This window comes from Giraffa tippelskirchi, chromosome 1, assembly GCF_054371585.1.
Source record: "Giraffa tippelskirchi isolate mGirTip1 chromosome 1, T2T-mGirTip1v1.2.pri, whole genome shotgun sequence".
NCBI classification, from domain to species: domain Eukaryota; kingdom Metazoa; phylum Chordata; class Mammalia; order Artiodactyla; family Giraffidae; genus Giraffa; species Giraffa tippelskirchi.
In genome coordinates this window covers 94,343,761-94,363,772 of record NC_137275.1, presented here as the reverse complement: position 1 = coordinate 94,363,772, position 20,012 = coordinate 94,343,761, and the positions used below count along the sequence as shown (strand labels likewise).

The 20,012-nt window shown below is 37.4% G+C and overlaps 1 protein-coding gene across 4 annotated transcripts in view; it reads left to right on the top strand.

The window, feature by feature from the left end:
* ELOVL6 (ELOVL fatty acid elongase 6) overlaps window positions 1-20,012 on the top strand; it is a 140,063-nt gene that overhangs the window by 83,231 nt on the left and 36,820 nt on the right. For all 4 annotated transcript variants that reach the window (XM_081561829.1, XM_081561762.1, XM_081561676.1 and 1 more), the window contains one exon: window positions 7,976-8,107. In XM_081561829.1, coding sequence (XP_081417955.1) covers window positions 7,976-8,107 — 132 coding nt within the window. The remainder of the gene's footprint in view (window positions 1-7,975; window positions 8,108-20,012) is intronic.

Here is a 20,012-nt window from a genome sequence, read left to right as displayed (position 1 = left end):
TAACTCAAAGCATTATTTAACATTTTTACTTTTTGTGTATTTACTCATTTTTACTGTAATTTTTAAAGTTTATACTCCTTTTACAGTTGTTGCAAAACATTGGTTATATTTCCCGTTTGTAAAATACAACCTTGTAGCCTATCTTACATCCAACAGTTGATTTCTCCTACCCTCCCACCTTTATACTGCCTCTCCCGTTCCCTTCCCCACTGCTAACAGTAGTATTCTCTCTATATCTGTGAGACTGCTTCATTTTTCTTATATTCGTTACTTTGTTGTATTTTTTAGATTCCTTGTATAAGTAATATCATACAGTATTCTTTCTTGTCTGTCTCATTTTACTTAGCATAATGGCATTCCAAGTCCATCCGTTTTTGCCAAAACATTATTTAAATTTCACCACAGTGGAAGATTTATGTAGGATACAATAAGTAACTTGTTTTTTATTGTAATATTTATATTTAGTCCCTATTATTGACTGGGGGCTTCCCAGGTGGCACTAGTGGTAAAGAACCTGCCTGTTGATGTAGGATACGTTAAGAGATGTGGGTTCAATCCCTGGGTTAGGAAGATCCCCTGGAAAACTAGTGATTACCACTAGTGGAGAAGGGCATGGCAACACATTCCAGGATTCTTACCTGAAAAATCCCCATGGACAGAGGAGCCTGGCAGGCTACAGTCCATAGCATCGCAGAGAGTCAGAGACGACTGAAGTGATAGCACTCATTATTGACTGCCTGGGACCCAGATAGAGCTTAGATAATTGATTTTTGTTTACCTACATACTTGATCACAGCCATTTGAATTTTTGGTAATTTTGACCAATATGTATGAATGCAGCCACGTGACCCTGAACAACCAATGTCATCAGCACTCCCCACCTCATTTCCTTTTCTATAGAACAAGAACATTTGTCCCTCACAGTTCTCAAATTCTGCATGTTTATATTAATTAACTTGGTTGTCCTAGCTCTGGAATTGAAGATTCTTAAAGAGATCTTAATAAACACGTGAAAAATGGAACAGCCCTGGCCAAGAACCTAGCAGTACCTTAGGACTAATTCTCATTCTGGAACTGAAGAAATTTGAGGAAAGAATACAGAGGGAAGACTTTTATTTTTTGGGTAGTTCTTCAAGGCACATTAGTTTTCCCTAATTCTAGAATGATAGGATCATATACATATTCTTTAACTTGGTTCATAATTGTGAGTAATATAATTAATGTAACTATAACTGAACTTGGAATTAGACTGAATGAGCAAGAGAAAAATAATAAATCATTGAAAGGAAGAGTTTCAGTGATACATATAGTGAATTTGTTCTGAAGAGGATGTGGATCAAAGACTTCCACTGCCCAGAAAATGTGGCAGTTGAAACAAAGGTGTAGAGATTCCTCTTCATCTTTTCACAAACAGTGCAAACAGTGTGCCACAAAGTTACACAATAGCCTTGTAGTTCTGTAAAGGGGTTTAAGGAATTCTCATAACACAGCAGATAAACTCTTCTTACAATAAGACTAAGGCTACTTAATCTCGAAGTCAGGCTCCTTGGCCATAACATGAAGAAAATGTTTTACGTACATTAAGGATGATTAAGAGAATTAAATACCAAAGATTTTTAGCACTATCTCTACCCCCAGGAGTCACTCCTTAAATCATAATACTATGATTATTGTCACTTATCATTACCTTTAATTTAGAAAAGAATATATGCTTTTGCTTATTACTACTGTCTACATTAACTTAATAAATTTTGTTTTTCTTGAGTGAATCCTTACCTGCACATAAGTAGAGATAGAGATTCTGAGTTTTAAAGTAATGCCATACACTTTCAAACTTCAAAGGAGTAAAAGCAATAAATGTATTTATGGCCCAAACTGCTTTATTCTTCAAATGTTCAATAGTTAACAGTTTCTATAAAACTGTCTCACTTTTCTGCTTCTCTTTGAAATACAGAAATAGTCTCTTTCTTGAAGAAGAAAATGGATCATATTTTTTTTTCTAAATATTTTATTCTTTAGTTATTAAGACATTAACTGGGAAAGGGAAAGTGAAAAAGTGAAACTGTTAGTTGCTGAGTTGTGTCCGACTCTTTGTGACCCCCATGGACTGTAGTCTGCCAGGTTCCTCTGTCCATGGAATTCTCCAACCCAGACTACTGGAGTGGGTAGCCATTCCCTTCTCCAGGGGATCTTCCTGACCCAGGGATCGAACCTAGCTCTCCCACATTGCAGGCAGATTCTTTTCCATCTGAGCCCCCAACTGTTGATTTACTCAGTGTTCTCTGGGCTTCCATGTGCCTGAGTACATTAATTATATTTTCTCTTATCAGAAAATTCAGTATAAGATCATGATCATTCAACAAACATTTATTAAGCACTAGTCTGTGCCAGGTCTTATGTTTCCAAGATTTTGTGACACTCAGTGGAAGTGATTTATTTAAATCTATTTACCAGTTGATTTCAGAAATCACCACTTTACTTGGTGGTGTTCACCAAGTCAGTCACTTGCAATCACTGGAAGAATGATGCTGTGTGAACAGTAAGATCTCTCATGAGTCAGCAATACGTGGCAGTCATTGGGGAAAAAATGCAAAGCCCTTTACAAGTAATGCTCTTTGGGTGAATGCATTGTTCTTTTTGTATTACATCTTGGAACTTATTTTTGAGCCCTTGAGTGAGGAGTACCCATTTTAAAAGAAACATTGCTTTATCATATCAGACAGTATTCAGATGTTTTAGTTATTTGTAATACATGGCCTCTGTTACTTTCTATTGAATTGTACTCTACGAAAACTTTGTGGTTTTGTTCTTTATGGCATTATCGATACTATTGTTCACTTCCCCTTGGTACACTAATAAATGTGCAGGACATGCAGATTCTATTCTATTTACCCAGGCCTTGCTGACTAAAAGTCCCACCTAAACCTAACAAAAAGAAAAAAGGACTCATAAGATCCTGTGTTCCATCATTTTTTTAATTACTCTTCTTTCATCTCTCCATTCTTTTTTCTTTTTTATCTTTTTTATTTCTGAGATTTCATTTATTTTTCTGAAAACTTTTTAGACTTGTTAAAAATTACCATTTTAGATTTTCATTAAAAATAACAATTTAACAACTAGGACCTATTGTATAGCACATGGAACTCTACTCAGTGTTCTGTGCCAGCCTGGATGAGAGGGAGGTTTGGAGGAGAAAAGATGCTGCTGCTGCTGCTGCTGCTGCTGCTAAGTTGCTTCAGTCATGTCCGACTCTGTGCGACCCCATAGACGGCTGCCCACCAGGCTCCTCCATCCCTGGGATTCTCCAGGCAAGAATACTGGAGTGGGTTGCCATTTCCTTCTCCAATGCGTGAAAGTGAAAAGTGAAAGTGAAGTCGCTCAGTCGTGTCCGACTCTTTGCGACCCCGTGTATATATGGCTGAGTCCTTTCGCTGTTCACCTGAAACTGCCACAAGATTGTTAATCGGCTATACCCCAATACAAAATAAAAAGTTTAAAGTTTGAAAAATAATCAGCTTACTAATATATGAGGAAGCCAATTAAAAAATTTTGATTTTATTTGACATAACTCAAATGAAGATGGACTTTAGCTAAAAATTTCCTATAGATTCTTATATAATTTAGTAGTAAAAATGGGTGAAGTTCTGTTAAATTCAACTGTTCTTAAAACTTAATTCTTGATTCTCTTGAGTTTGCCTTTTGGTTTAGAATGCCTGAGCTCTTAGTTGTTTTCCTAATTTCATACATTATGTTGATAAAACAATCTTCAAAAACAAACAAGTTCTTTAAAAGTGTTTGTTGGTGGGTAGGTATTTTCTGAAATGTGAGGGTTTTTTTTTTTTACTTTATTTTTTTAATTGAAGGATAATTGCTTTACAGAATTTTATTGTTTTCAAACCTCAACATGAATCAGCCATAGGTATACAGCCCCTCCCTCTTGAACCTCCCTCCCATCTCCTTCCCCATTCTACCCCTCAAGGTTGATACAGAGCCCCTGTTTGAGTTTCCTGAAATATACAGCAAATTCCTGTTGGCTATCTATTTTACATATGGTAATATAAGTTTCCATGTTACTCTCTCCTTAATCTTACCCTCTCCTCTCCTCTCCCCATCTCCATAAGTCTGTTCTCTATGTCTATTTCTCCATTGCTGCTCTGCAAATAAATTCTTCGGTACATCTTTCTAGATTCTGTATATATGCACTGGTATACGATATTTCTTTCTCTTTCTGACTTACTTCACTCTGTATAATAGGCTTTAGGCTCACCTCATTAGAACTGACTCAAATGTGTTCCTTTTTATGGCTGAGTAATATTCCATTGTGTATATGTATCAAAACTTCTTTATCCATTCTTCTGTCAATGGACATCTAGGTTGCTTCCATGTTCTAGCTATTGTAAACAGTGCTGGAATGAACAATGGGATACATGTGTCTTTTTCAATATTGGTTTCCTCAGGGTATATGCCTAGGAGTGGGATTGCTGGGTCACATGGTGGTTTTATTCCTAGTTTTTTAAGGAATCTCCATACTGTCATCCATAGTGGCTGTATCAATTTACATTCCCACCAACAGTGCAAGAGGTTTCCCTTTTCCCCACCCCCTCTCCAGCATTTATTGTTTGTAGACTTTTTGATGATGGCCATTCTGACCAGTGTGAGGTGATATCTCATTGTAGTTTTGATTCACATTTCTCTAATAATGAGTGATGTTGAGCATCTTTTTATGTGTTTGTTAGCCATCTGTATGTCTTCTTTGGAGAAATGTCTGTTTAGGCCTTTTTCCCGCCTTTTGATTGGGTTGTTTATTTTTCTGGTATTGAGTTGTATGACTGCTTGTATATTTTGGAAATTAATCCTTTGTCAGTTGTTTCATTTGCTATTATTTTCTCCCATTCTGAGGGTTGTCCTCTTACCTTGCTTATAGTTTCCTTTGCTGTGCAAAAGCTTTTAAGTTTCATCTTGTTTACCTTTGTTTTTATTTCCATTACTCTAGGAGGTGGGTCATAGAGGATCTTGCTTTGTGTCGTCCAGTGTTCTGCCTATGTTTTCTCTAAGTTTTATGTAGTTTCTGGTCTTTCATTTAGGTCTTTAATCCATTTTGAGTTTATCTTTGTGTATGGTGTTAGAAAGCATTCTAATTTCATTCTTTTACATGTAGCTGTCCAGTTTTCCCAGCACCACTTATTAAAGAGGCTGCCTTTGCCCCATTGTATATTCTTGCCTCCTTTGTCATAAATGAGGTACCCATAGGTTCAGTTCAGTTCAGTTACTCAGTCGTGTCCAACTCTATGCGACCCCATGGACTGTAGCACGCCAGGCCTCCCTGTCCGTCACCAACTCCTGGAGTTTACTCAAACTCATGTCCATTGAGTTAGTAATGCCATCCAACCATCTCATCCTCTGTTGTCCACTTCTCCTCCCGCCTTCAATCTTTCCCAGCATCAGGATCTTTTCAAATGAGTCAACTCTTCACATGAGGTGGCTAAAGTATTGGAGTTCCAGCTTCAACATCAGTCCTTCCAATGAACACCCAGGACTGATCTCCTTTAGGATGGACTGGTTGGATCTCCTTGCAGTCCAAGGGACTCTCAAGTGTCTTCTCCAACATCACAGTTCAAAAGCATCAATTTTGCGGTGCTCAGCTTTCTTTATAGTCCAACTCTCTCATCCATACATGACTACTGGAAAAACCATAGCTTTGACTAGAAGAACCTTTGTTGGCAAAGTAATGGCTTTATTTCTGGGCTTTCTATCTTGTTCCATTGTTCTATATTTCTGTTTTTGTGCCAGTACCATACTGTCTTGATGACTGTAGCTTTGTAGTATAATCTGAAGTCAGGAAGATTGAGTCCTCCAGCTCCATTCTTTCTCAAGACTGTTTGGCTATTTGGGGTCTTTTGTGTTTCCATATGAATTGTGAAATTTTTTGTTCTAGTTCTGTGAAAAATGCCATTGGTAATTTGATAGGGATTGCATTGAATCTGCAGATTGCATTTGGTTGTATAGTCATTTTCACAATATTGATTCTTCCTACCCAGGAACATGGAATATCTCTCCATCTGTTTATGTCATCTTTGATTTCTTTCATCAGTGTCTTATAATTTTCTGTATACAGTTCTTTTGTCTCCTTAGGGAAGTTTATTCCTAGATATTTTATTCTTTGTGTTACAATGGTAAATGGGATTGATTCCTTAAGTTCTCTTTCTGGTGTTTCATTGTTAGTATATAGGAATGCAAGTGATTTCTGTGTACTGATATTGTATCCTGAGACCTTGCTGAATTCACTGATTAGCTCTAGTAATTATCTGATAGTATCTTTAGGGCTTTCTGTGTATAGTGTCTTGTCATCAGCGAACAATGAGAGTTTTAATTCTTCTTTTCCAATCTGGATTGCTTTTATTTCTTTTTCTTCTCCGATTGCTGTAGCTAGGACTTCCAAAACTATGTTGAATAATAGTGGTGAAAGTGGCACCCTTGTCTTGTTCCTGATCTTAGGGGGAATGCTTTCAGTTTTTTCCATTGAGAATAATGTTTGCTGTGGACTTATCATATATGGCCTTTATTATGTTGAGGTAGGTTCCTTCTTTGCCCATTTTTTGAAGCATTTTAATCATAAATGGGTGCTGAAGACCCTGTGTTCCATCATTTTTTAAAAAAAAATCTCCTTTCATTTCTCCATTCTTAATACTGCCTGAGTTCTGTTTGTTTCCTAGAGTACTTTAAAGCAAATCCAAGACGTATAATTTCACCCATAAATATTAACGGATAAGAACTTTTAAAATTATGACTGATAACTTTCTGATTTTATTAGAGATTTAAAAAAAAAAACAACAATCTGTTCAAATAAGGATCCCCAAAAGTTCAACATATTGTATTTAATTATATTTAATTATGTCTATCAAGTTGCTTTTAATATAGAACAGCCCTAGATTTTTATTTCTTACCACTGACAGTTTGAAGAAAGAAAGTCAGCTGTCCTACAGAATGTCCTGGGCTTCCCAGGTGGCTCAGTGATAAAAAATCTGCCTGCCAAGCTGGAGACGCGGGTTCAATCCCTGGGTGGGGAAGAGCCCCTGGAAAAGGAAGTGGCAACTCACTCCAGTATTCTTGCCTGGAGAATCCCACGGACAGAGGAGCCTGGCAGGCTACAGTCCACAGGGTTGCAAAGAGTCGGACACAACTTAGTGACTGAGTAACAACAGAATGTTTCACAGTTTGGCTTTATCCCCTATCTTTCCTATAAACAGGTAGAAAAATCAGATATTTGATGAGATTCAACCTCAAGGTTTTAGGCCACTGTACTATAAGAAGTTGTGTGTTCTTCCTATTGCATTGTATGATGTCTGACAATTAGGCTTATTATTAATGATTATACTGAAATTTAATACCTGCCTCCCCTGGTGAAGATGTCAGGAATCTATCTTTCAGGAGCCATAATTCATGTAGCTTGATTTTAGTGTTTTAAATCATGAAGCGTTTCTCCAAAATCATTTTTTAGTATCATTAGTCTAGTAGGAAGATGCCATTTTTAAAGGCTTTCTTGTCCTAGGACACAGGTCTGTCACCTAGTTTTTCTATTTCCAATAAAATGGTCCTTTTAAATTAATCTGTCTAAATTGTCCAACAAACTCTGAAAATTGTTTCTCTTGGTAAAAATGTTTCTTTTTGTACCTCAGTACCATGTTGATGAAATGTTTATAGTTACAGAGCCCCCAAAGAAAATACATCTTTCCTAACATGAGTTAACCTGGATGGCCTATTTTATCAGGGGAGGAATCAATAGCCACCATGTTGCCAAATGGACTAAAGTTTCTCTCTTCAGTGAAGGGGGCACATTCCCAAGAGTATATTTTCAGTGAGTATGAAGAGAGGAGTGGTATAAAAGTTGGTGAATAAATATACATTTCTAATGAATAAAGATAAATTGCTGAAAGATCTTTATTTCATAAGATTTTGTTTTTCTGTTTGTTCATAGGAAGAAATCTTTCCTGTTTTCCGCTCTGTATGCTGCCTTTGTCTTTGGTGGTCGGCACCTAATGAACAAACGGGCGAAGTTTGAACTGAGGAAGCCATTAGTGCTCTGGTCCCTGACCCTTGCAGTCTTCAGGTAGGTTTGTTTTTTTTTTTCATTTTTCAAATAAAATCCATCTATTTCATCAGATTGGCTGAAAGACAACATCCTGCATCTCATATTTTTTATTATTAAGGATGTAAAGTAACACCACATCCAGAGAGAAAGCCTTCATGCAAGCAAGCTTGCCATGCTCTATTCATTTTGAGAACCCTCAGGCCATCTCCTCTCCTGTCCAAACTGTGCGTGCAGTAACTCAGTTTATGTCTTAGGACTAGAAGCAGTACGTCAGTTCCATTTTTTGGCTTATAAATATAGATGTGGGGGTAAATGGAAAGCTGCGACAGTAAACTGTGGAAGTGTATGGTAGTGTTCAGATGTGGTGGGCATACTCTTACTGACTGGTACATAGTCAAAAATGGCTTTCAGGCATTTGATGAGACACTGGAGCAGAGAATGCTTCTGTTCATATCCCCCAAAGCATCCTCCGCCTGAACTGACTCACAGGCATATGGTTATGCATTCAGGTCTTACTTTGCATCAGGCGAAACTCGTCATAGAGGCTGGTCAGGATCAGGCCTGGTCTCTCCAGGAATATCTGCCAGCCAATATACAGACACACCCTTGGAACCCTGAAGGAACATGTCTAGTTTTGTAATATTTGGTGATTTGACAATCATAAGATGAATTAACACACAGCTGGTATCCAAACAGGTGCCAGAACTTATCTACAGTGCTAACAAAGGCACCTATTCTATTTGTGTTTTGCTGGTCAAAACCAGCAGGTTGATAACTAGGTTTGGGGGCAGGTAGGAAGCAGGTATAAATATGCTACAGAATAAAAACCTATGCTTTCTAATATATAGGAGTATTTCTACTTTTATTGTATTACATATAAACAGTTCTACTTCTCCGGTGGTTCAGTGGTAAAGAATCCGCCTGCAATGCAGGAACCACAGTAGACACTGACTGATCCCTGTGTTGGGAAGGTCCCCTGGAGGAGGGCATGGCAACCCTCTCCAGTATTCTTGCCTGGAGAATACCATGGACAGAGGAGCCTGGTGGGCTACAATCCATGGGGTCACAAAGAGTCGGACATGACTGATGTGACTTAGCATGCACCCCTAAGGAAAAATACATGGAATCATTAAAAGCCTCATTAGTCACTTAAGGCTTTTTAAAGATGATCAGGCAGGAAGAGAATTTTCACAAACTCTGATCTGTACATTTCCATCAGGCTAGCTTCCTGCATCTGAAACACTGATCTGCTTGCTACTGCAGGCACTCTATTTTGGTGCATTTCATAAGGCACCACATGTGAGATACTTGTGATTTGAACCTATCACTAAAGACTCCTTCCATTTCATATGTGGTGGTGGTTTAGTCGCTAAGTCGTGTCCGACTCTTGCGACCCTATGGACTGTAGCCCGCCACCTCTGTCCATGGGATTTTCCAGGCAAGAATACTGGAGTGGATTGCCATTTCCTTCTCCAGGGGATCTTCCCAACCCAGAATCGAACCCAGGTCTCCTGCATTGCAGGCAGATTCTCTACCGACTGAGCTACAAGGGAAGCCGTATCAGGTCCTAATTCTCTAATACAAAGCAGCATTTTCATTTTTATTTACATTGAAGGTTCATAGAGTATGCCTCACCTTAAGTAGTTTGATATTTGAGGAAAAAATTATCTTGATGATGCCTTTCAGCATTTTCCAGATCTTTCAGCATCCCCTGAACCTTTATCTTCTGTTTTCTTAACCTTAGCATGTATAAGAGGGAAGAAGAAAGTCCAGGGACCCCCACGTACCTGTTCTCCTGCTTAAACAGTTATCAACACTGTTTCATCTATATTCCCACCAACTTCTCCCTTGACCCAAATTATTGGGAACTATTACAGACTCAACTATTTCTGAATGAAATGATACCATTTCTAAAAGTTAAGTAGTCTTACTAGACTGGTCAGTGTCATTATCTCACCTAAATTAGTAATAATTTTTTCTGATTGAGTGTTCCATTTTCTCCAGTTGTTTCAATTTTTTTTTTTTGTACAATTTATTTTTAAGAATTTTGACCCAATGGACATATACACACTACTATATATAAAATAGTCAACTGATAAGGAGCTGAAAAATAGTAAAGAATCCTCAGTCGAACAGGTCCACACTTTTCCATTGGTTGATTTAACTTAGAGGTTTTGTCCTTCCTTCCACTTCCAATCCATTCTTCGGATAATCCAAATTGTTTCTCTTTTAGAGTTTCTCCCAGACAGGATGTTACTGATTGCGTTCTTCTGAAATCCTGTATTCTTTGTTAGTCAACAGAGCTAGAAATTTTATTATATTTAGATTTGATAGGACTTTTTATAAGAAGTTAGTGAAACAAAAGAAAGGATAAATACTTGATTCTTTAGTCATATTTAGCAGTTTCAAAAAAATTGATTACTTAGCATGTGAATAATAATGGGTGTTTTTAAGTATCATTATGAACTTACAGAATTATACTTTTTTACATGTCAGTGAGTGTGAGGTGAATTTGGATTTGATGTATTGTAGTCCGGTGCTATTATTTTTTTTTTATTGCTAAGTTAACCCATGTTTGGCCAAAGGGATTTTCTTCAGATCGGCTCCTGAATCCTTTCCCCATCCTGAGTAGTGCTCACAGCTTGTTTTTGTGTATGTGTGTGTATTTGGGGGTGTGTATGTGTGTATGTGATTGGCGGTGGGGGTGGGGATGACAAGCTGTCCCAGGCCAAGCATGTTGCATATCTTTGTCCAGAACTGGAATCAGTCATTTCTCAAAAGATCCCAAGTTCCTTTTGGAGAAGGATAGTATTTAGAAATAACTATAAGTACTAGGGGTGGTTGTTGTCACTAAGTTCTTATTTTTAGGCCTCTCAGAGAGCAGAAATAGAAAATTATTCGTTATTTTGAAAGAATGTATCCAGAGTTAGTATTCATACTTCTGGTTCATATTTATGACTAGGGAGTTTTTACTTAATGGATTTCTCCTTCTTCCTATGCCAAAAGCCAAGTTCCCAAGGTCAGTACTTACTTACACCATAGAACATATGCGTTAGTGGTTAACACCCTGACAAGTTACTGTTTCATCTTCAATTTCCTTAATTCTATTGGTTACTTTACTTTCTTCAGAGCCATGTTTTGTATAAAATTTTAAAAGCTGGAACTACAGAAAGGTGTCCAAGCATGGACTGTCTTGGGTCTTATAAAAATTGATCATAATATTCTAATCAGTTATTTGGAAACATTATAATGGAATTCTGTGGTTGTACTAATTGAACATGTCCCATGTTAGGAAGAGTTTATTAAGGTTTCTCTGTGCTTAGTTCTGATCAACAGTGCATTGAATGAAAAGGCTAAATACAGAATGAATTTTTTAATGGAATGTTTATGTAAATTTTACTCCTAGACATAAAACATATGCTGTTCATTAATATGTTTAAGAATTTGTAAAAATATCTAAAAAGATAATAGAAGAAAATATACTCAATTCTTACATCTATGGAAAGGGAGAGGAGACAGGCTTTTAAATGCCCACTATTTACTGGAAAATAAACAGAAAAAATTTCAGAGTTTATAGAGGTTGGTTCTAGTGGACCAGTAATGTAAAGCAAAAAGGATTTAAATTTTTTTGTGATGCCTTATCTTCTTATTCAAAAGAAATGAAACAAGAATCATGTTGACAGCTCACTTCTGGATATTGGGTGTTTATTAGTCTTTGTGCTTTACTGCATTTACAGCATTTTCTAAAATATACACACATGCATACACAGTCTCATACACAGCTTAGAGAATCTCAAGTGATATTTCCTCTTTCTTTTAGAATCCAAATAGCTTTTGAATGAAATTGACATAAAGCATCAAAAATTTATATAAAGCATCAAAAAAATAAGCTCACAAACAGATGTTTTGGATGAGTATTAATAAAAATTCTCCTACCTAGGTCATATATTAATAAAATAACTTCATTATTATAAGAATATGTTTGTAGAAAATTATGACTCTTATTTTACTATAATTCACAAATTTTCAAATTCACCTATAAATAGTGTTTAATATATAAGTATATAAAGTCCTTACACAAGAGATTCCTGCATGAGATGGCATGCAATTATGTAGGACCCTAAGAGCCACTGCTTACCACTAATAGGATATTATGGATTTGGTAAAAAGAGGAGAGAGAACCTAACTTTTCTGTTAGAGGAATTAGAACTGAGGGAGACGAAGAGTAAGATTTTGCTTTTAGAAAATCACTGAAAAGATTTTTTAATGTATATTACTGCTTAAAACGAATGCCTTTTCCCCAGTTTTTCAAGCTTGCCTGTTAGCTTCTTTACAGTAACTAGAGACCCAATTTAGACTTATTTCCGGATACCCCAAACTGTGTTTACTCATGAACTGAGACAACTGGGTGGAAATTAAATCAGATATGTAGGCTCCCTAAGCAAAAAGAAACCTCTCTCTTTTTACTGCTCTGTTCCAGAAGGAGGGGGGGGGTGTTATATGATTTGGTGAGCATTACCTGTAGCATGTTTTCTTTCTTTATCTTTGGATTTTGACTGATATAACAGCAGTTTTCATATAGGTTAAATACATTGTACTTTATTGAAGGCTGTCATAAGTTTTGACGGAGTAGATAGGATATGATCAAGTGAGGTTTTTCCCAGGTCCACCATGGATTTATTTCATTAAAGAATGACTTCTCTGGGGTTTTCTTGACAATTTCTTCCCATTAACCTCAAGCTATGCCTCCCCTTTTAGACCCAAGCCATCAGCTTCTGTATCAATCTTTACGGATAAGATTAGGACATAGCAGCCTACAACCCAAGGATAAGCATTTTCTTATTTGATGAGACAATTCCAGGTGGCGTTTGGCCCTAGATATTTGGATATTTCCTTAGGGTAAATACTGAAAAAAATTCTGGTAATTTGAACTAGTAAATCCTGAGATTATTGCTTATGGCAGACAGCCTTAAGCCCTTCAAGGTGCCAGCCACCTATTCTTCCTGAGTCATTAAATCATGTTGCTATGGCATCTCAGCGGGGTTACTTCTGTTGATTTGTAAAAGACTTTCTATGTACTGATTTAATAACTTTAAATCCTTCTAGATTGGGTGCAGATGTGCATGCTTCTGATTCAAGCAGCCTTTACCAGGTCTCTGTCTGGCAGAGTTTTCTTCTCACTGGCAGAATAAGGAGCCTTCTTCTAGGTCTCTGACCCAGAGCAGATCAAAGGACAGGTGTCTAGTCAGTGCACATTAGAATAAGTTAATTACTTTGTGCTGCATATTTGTAGATGCCAGTATCACACCTGCTTCAGATTTGCTTATTCCTGTCTCCTGGTGATTCACTCTGGCCTCAATTGCTTTAGGCTTTATTTGTTCAAAGCCACATATCCTCACTTTACAGTTAGACTTTTTGCCATGTTATTATCCAGTGATTTTCTCTGTTGAAACTAATTCTTATACCCTGGGCTTATTTTTATTTTGTCATTGAATTTCATCTTCGGCTTAAGTATAAAATATATTCAAAGTGAATAGAAAATTACTCTTTTTCTTTAGTAAGAGTTCCATGAACAAAGGGCTTATATATACCATAGGACACATTCAGAAAAGTGTGTTTAACAGAGCAAAGATGCACATGAATGATATTTAATCAAATCTACTTGTGGTTTTATACATCCATCAGTATTTAATATTGGAAGAATTATTGGCAACTGCCTTATTTTTAAAGAAACAGATATATAATAAAACCAACTGAAACTGTTCAGATGAGAAAAATATGACATTTTAAAAACCCATATTGAAGGAGTTAAGTACATCATTGACCTATAAAGTGAGGACACATTGAAAATAACAAATTTCAAAACTGAATTTTATACTCACGCTCCTTGTATCTAGTGCTTTGTTATGGTTTCCAGAAGTGGTCCTTCCTAATCCACTGAGAACATTACAGACAATGATTACAGCGATATTAATATTATGAAGGAAATGAATACATACACTATAAACTGTCATAGGGGAAAAGCTCCTAGTTTTTCAACAGCAGGTTATAAACTTCACATTTTTTAAGACACAGCATCAAAACGCCAAACGTAACAAAGCAGAAGGTATTTCTAGAAAGCATATACTGAGTAGCAATGAAAGGCAAGCTGATGAATAATTGTGGCAATGTGATACCTTTTGTGAAAAGTTTAATAACCTATAAATTAACACTACGTTGTATTTATTAACATGCGTGTAGTAAAACATAAAGACAACATTTAAAAAGTTCAGGCTAGTGATTCTTTCTGGGGACTCAGGGAGCCCAGTGAGATCAGAGAAGGTCTGAGGGAAGCTTGCCCTGATTTTGTATGACCTTGCTATTATGAAAAAGTTAAATAAGAAAAAAAAAATAACTGTTCGATACAAGTATGGATAGCAAATTTTCTTAAGTTGAAAGCAAATAATGAAAAGAAGTCAGTTGTTTAAAGGAAAGCTAGCAATTGTAGTCATTTTATAAGATTCTGGCAAAATGCTGGTTTACATTAAATAAAGCAAGTTCATATCAATACTCAAACTTTGTGCCTTGTTGATCTAAATACCAGCACAATAATGGCAGATTTATAGTTAGAATTAAATATTGTTGTTGTTTGATTGCTAAGTTGTGTCCAATCCTTCGTGACCTTGTGGACTGCAGCACTCCTGGCTTCCCTGTCCTTCACTATCTCCTGGAATTTGCTCAAACTCATGTCCATTGAGTCAGTGATGCCATCCAACCATCTCATCCTCTGTCGTCCCTTTCTCCTCCTTCCTTCTATCTTTCCCAGAATCAGAGTCTTTTCCAATGAGTCGGCTCTTCACACCAGGTGGCCAAAGTATTGGAGCTTCAGCTTCAGCATCAGTCCTTCCATTGAATATTCAGGGTTGATTTCCTTTAGGATTGACTGGTTTGATCTCCTTGCTGTCCAAGAGACTCTGAAGAATCTTCTCCAGCACAATTCAAAAGCACCAATTCTTCAGTATTCAGCCTTCTTTATGGTCTTTATATATACATTATTTATTTATTTTTGACTGTTCTGGGTCTTCGTTGCTGCACTTCATTGCTGCTGTTTTCTCTAATTAGTTACTCAGTTCGTCCTGTTAGTCGCTCAGTTGTGTCCGACTCTTTGCAACCCCATGGACTGGGGCTTGCCAAGCTCTTCTGTCCGTGGGATTCTCCAGGCAAGAATACTGGAGCAGGTTGCCATTTCCTTCCCCAGGAGATCTTCCTGACCCAGGGATTGAACCCAGGCCTCTTGCATTGCAGGCAGACGCTTTATTGTGTGAGCCACCAGGGAAGCTGTTTTGTATATACATTACTTATTTATGTTTAACTGCTCCGGGTCTTCATTGCTGCACTTCATTGCTGCTGTTTTCTCTAGGTGCAGCGCATGGGCTTCTCATTGCAGTGGCTTCTCTTGTTACTGAGCACAGGCTGTAGGCACTCAGGCTTCAGTAGTTGCAGCATGCAGGCTCAGTTGCTCTGTGGCATGAGGAATCTTCCCAGACCAGGGATCAAACCTGTGTCCCCTGTTTTGGCAGGCGGGCTCTGATCCACTGTACCATTGCGAAGTCCAAATTAAGAACTTTTTTTGTTTTCTATTTTCTGACAGTGACCCTGAGCTCAGTCTGTATGTGTAGCTGGAAGGATAATTTGGGGACCTTTCTTCTGGTTGTTTTCTTATGACACTAGTTGAATCACTTTTGACTCATTGTGAAAAACCAAGAGCAATACTAAAAAGAAATGGCAACTCTCCATGTGAAACCAATAAACTAAAATCCATACATCCTGGTTTGCTCAGGGTAAACTTACTTTTATACCCATTGCCTCAGCATAATTATTAATAGCTCCCCTTTCACTCTCAACAGTGACCCACTTTGAATGGTAAAAGATAATGGTTAATCTAGTTATAACCCACTGAGGAACTGAGTTGGCTTAATAAAACAGAAAAAGGGGAAATTCCAACTATCATTTGCAAAGTTGCCCCAACAAATCTTTATTTTTAGCATTTCTCTCCTCTCTGAAACTTGCTCCTCTGTCCATAATATTCCCAAACATTTAACATATTGTCACTCAAATTTAAAGTATTCAAACTGATGCCTTTTTGATAGCCCTTTAAAATTTTTCAAAATTTGTCACTATTTTCCTAGTGAACATCTTTAAGTCATTCAAAAATAAAAGTACAGATGTGCTTCAAGAAATCCAGAGTCGATGTCGTGGAGTTGGAGGAGCCTTGCAGAGGCCTGCAGAGCAGTGCACAGAATCGCCTTTGTTCCTGTCTGACCTCTCCTCCTCTCCCATCCCTCAGGCCAGAGTGGCAGCTCTGTTCTTTCTCAAACCTATTAACAAGGTTGCTGCCTCAGGGCTCTCATACTGGCCGCTCCCTTGACTGGAACATTCATTGCCCATTATTCTAATAGCCTGTCCTCTGCCTCCATCAGACCTTGGCTCAAATCTAACCTTCCCACCTCCCTATCTAACATCACAATAACACCCACCCTCACTCCTCATTGTCCTGATTTCCTTTTCTCCTTGATCACCTTCCAGCCACTATGTGTGTTGCTAATCTTGCTCATTCTCTTCTGTATTCAACTCTGAGTTCCTTGAGGGGAAGGATTTTGTCTGACTTTTTTTTGCTATGTCTCTAGTGTCCACCTAGGCATTGAAAAAAAATAGCTTTTCAAAATGAAAAAAGAAAATGAAAAGAGATTTGTAAATAGTTGTTAGTAAGTCTCCTTCCTTTTTTGAAAAGTCTTCTTTCCAAAGACGGAAATAGGGTATTTTTTGTGCTTTTCCCTTGACTCCGAACAATGTGGATTTTCCAGTATTCCTAGGAAAATAGTAATTAGATTGATTAACTAAATGCTTAATATTTTGCTATAAAGAAAAATTAAGATGTCCATTATAGGGGAGGATTCAGAGCTGCTGTAAGAGTTTTCTGAGGAAGGCCAGGAGAACAAACATCACCCTGCTTTGCAGGTGGAATCTGGGCTCTAGGCAGAGCCCTGGCCTCTCCTACCGCGGGGATGGCATGGACCTGCAGGTCACTCGACTGCTCCAGATTAACAAAAAAATCAACTCATAGTGTCATGATCTGGTCCAAATAGGAGCAAAGTGTACAGTTTGTTGTAAATGTAAATTATGAGAGGACCTGTCCCCAGTGTGTACATGAAGGGAGCTGCAGGGTAATGAGTCCAGGCGGCAGTGGCCTCCTATTCCCAGAACTACTGTCTGCCTGCCAACCTTTGCTTCTTTACAGCTGGAAATGGGATCCAGTAGTCATTGTTTTATTAAATGATTTTTTTATAGTTATAAGAGTGAGAATTCTCTGTTCGTAAAACTGGTAACTGCGGAAAAGCACAAACACAAAACCTTTCCTTTCAGAAACCCACAGATATTTGCTATTAATATTTTGGTGCATGCCCTCTTGATAATGTTAAGCTTGAGATTCTTTCCTCATAATTTTAATTTTGTGTAATCCAAGTAATATATTTGAGTCTGGATGAAAATAGTACTTCAGTAATATGTTTGTATTACAGGTGCTAGAACAACGTAAAACAGTGACACATAAGGCATTTTAAATCATTTTATCAAAAGGAATTAGTATTGAAATAGCTAGAATAACAGCTTTTCTGAAACTTGTGTGAGAAATAACATGAGTGTTCTTGAAGAGACTTCACAGTAATTTAGGATATAAGTGTTATAACTAAACCATTTGTTAAGGATTATTTTGAGTTAAAGCTAGTTAAGGATTACTTTGCTTATAAACTTGCAGTATTACCTCAAAATTCTTAAAGAATCCTTGTTTAGTAGGGTTTAAAAAATATATGATATTGAACAAAAAATTGAATCCTCAAAAGACTCTTCAGACCTAACTTTGCATAAAATCGCCTAACTGCATAATCTAGAGTGCATCAGGTGATGTAACATCCTTATTAAGATGAAGTAACTACAGTAACCACAATTGTAGACTGGCTGAAGAAAACAAAATGAATAACATGGAAAAGTACTATAAGCTTATTCTGGAAAGGCCTGTTTGCACAGAATTAAGTGAAATATGGAGAGAGAAAACTTCCTTCTTCTCAAGGTCCGCATATCCTCAAGGCATGAGTGTGAGTAGAGAGTGAACTATAGGAAAGATGAGATGAGGGTTCAGGAAAGAAACATTGATAACTCATGCTAGGGTTAACCACAGCTGTCAGAATCAAGGGAAATATGAAATAGTTCTCGCAGGAGACTTCTGACCTCCATCTTGAAAGTATCAGCAGTCCTTTCATGAGAGCTATCAATTTTTATTCTCTGTATTTCAACCAAGAACTCCAAATAGTAACTGCTCATCTATTTTTGATGATGCTGTAAAATTGACAGGCTGCCCACATCCCACTTGATTTTGCATGTGATAGAAGGACCCGGTTTTCTCCCTGGTAACCAGCGTGTCTTGTAGTCCATGCTACCAATAGATGGATTACTTTAGTCAATTGCTGGTTCTCCATGGAACTCGATTCCTGCCATTTGTTTTACAAACTATTGAGTGAAAATTGATGGGGGCTGTTGGATGCCTTCTCATCACTTAGGACTGGATGGTCCTTTGTGGTGGAGGCTGTGGTACCCCAGCAGTCCTCACTGTATTCATTGCAATCCACTATTCCCTTTATAGTTTTCAGAGCCCTGGGGTTTAGAAAAAAATTGATATGACTCAAATGGTTGATTTGGGGCAAAATACTTCATAGCTCTCATGCTGCATTTTCCTAATGGCATGATTTTCTTTTATTCTTTTTTATTTCATTATTAACAGTACCATGGTGGACAGACAGGTGGCTTTTTGTTCTTTTGTTCTGAGAAGCAGATGAGCAGGGTGATTACAGTAGCTGGGGAAAACTGTCCATTGATTCTAGGTATATATGTGTTAACCCACAGCAGAAACCATCAGTACAGCTTAGAGAATTGCCTATCACTTGAAGAAATTATGAATCATTAGCTATTCAGAGTTCTCTTATGCAGGAGGCAGGGATTCAGCTTCTCTGAAAGGGTTTAGCTTTAAATTATAGTTTATACTAGCTTGGTGGAAAAAAAAAAATTCAAAAAGACCCAGGTCAAGGACACAGAGATCAGGAAAGAAGGGCTGAGGAAGGAAAAGAAAAATTTTGCCTTTAAAACTCTTCAAAAAAAAGAAAGAAAGAAAGAAAAACTGTCTAGAATTTTTCCAATTTTGAATTGGCAGCCTGGCCTAGGAGGTTGCATCTAAACTTCTCAAGATGTTCTTACCACCACTTACATTCTTGCTGAGACCAAACTCATCTTTTGTCACACTGAGCAGTGAGGGAATTGTACTTGAGCATTCACTAATCTGCTGATTGACACCTCTAGGATGTAAATGTATAACATTTCCTGCACTCCTTAAGGACTTCTCCCTAAATGCATTAAGGAGAATGGGGTTAAAGTTTTTTTTTTTTTTTTTTTTTTTGGGTTAAAGTTTGAAGTCATTAAAAGTTAAAGCAAAGACCCATTTTCCTGCCTTGTTTATTTCTTTTCTTTCTTTCTTTTTTTTTTTTTTTTTGAGGATCAATGGTTTTTTATTTATTTATTTTTGCCACTTTATTTCTTTAATTGAAGGATAATTGCTTTACAGAATTGTGTGGTTTTCTGTCAAGCATCAACAAGAATCATCCGTAGGTACACCCATGTCCCCCGCTTTTTTTTTTAAGTTAGCATTTTTGTAATGGCCATGACCTGCGGTGTATGGGATTTTAGTTCCCCAGCCAGGGATCTGACTTTCACGGCTGCCTTGAGGTATATGTTTTCTCCTTTTACAAATGAGGAAACCAAATCTCAGAGAGGTTTAAGTAATCTTCCCATGCTTACTGCTAGGCAATAAACCTAAAGCCTATTGTATTTTACAAAGAAA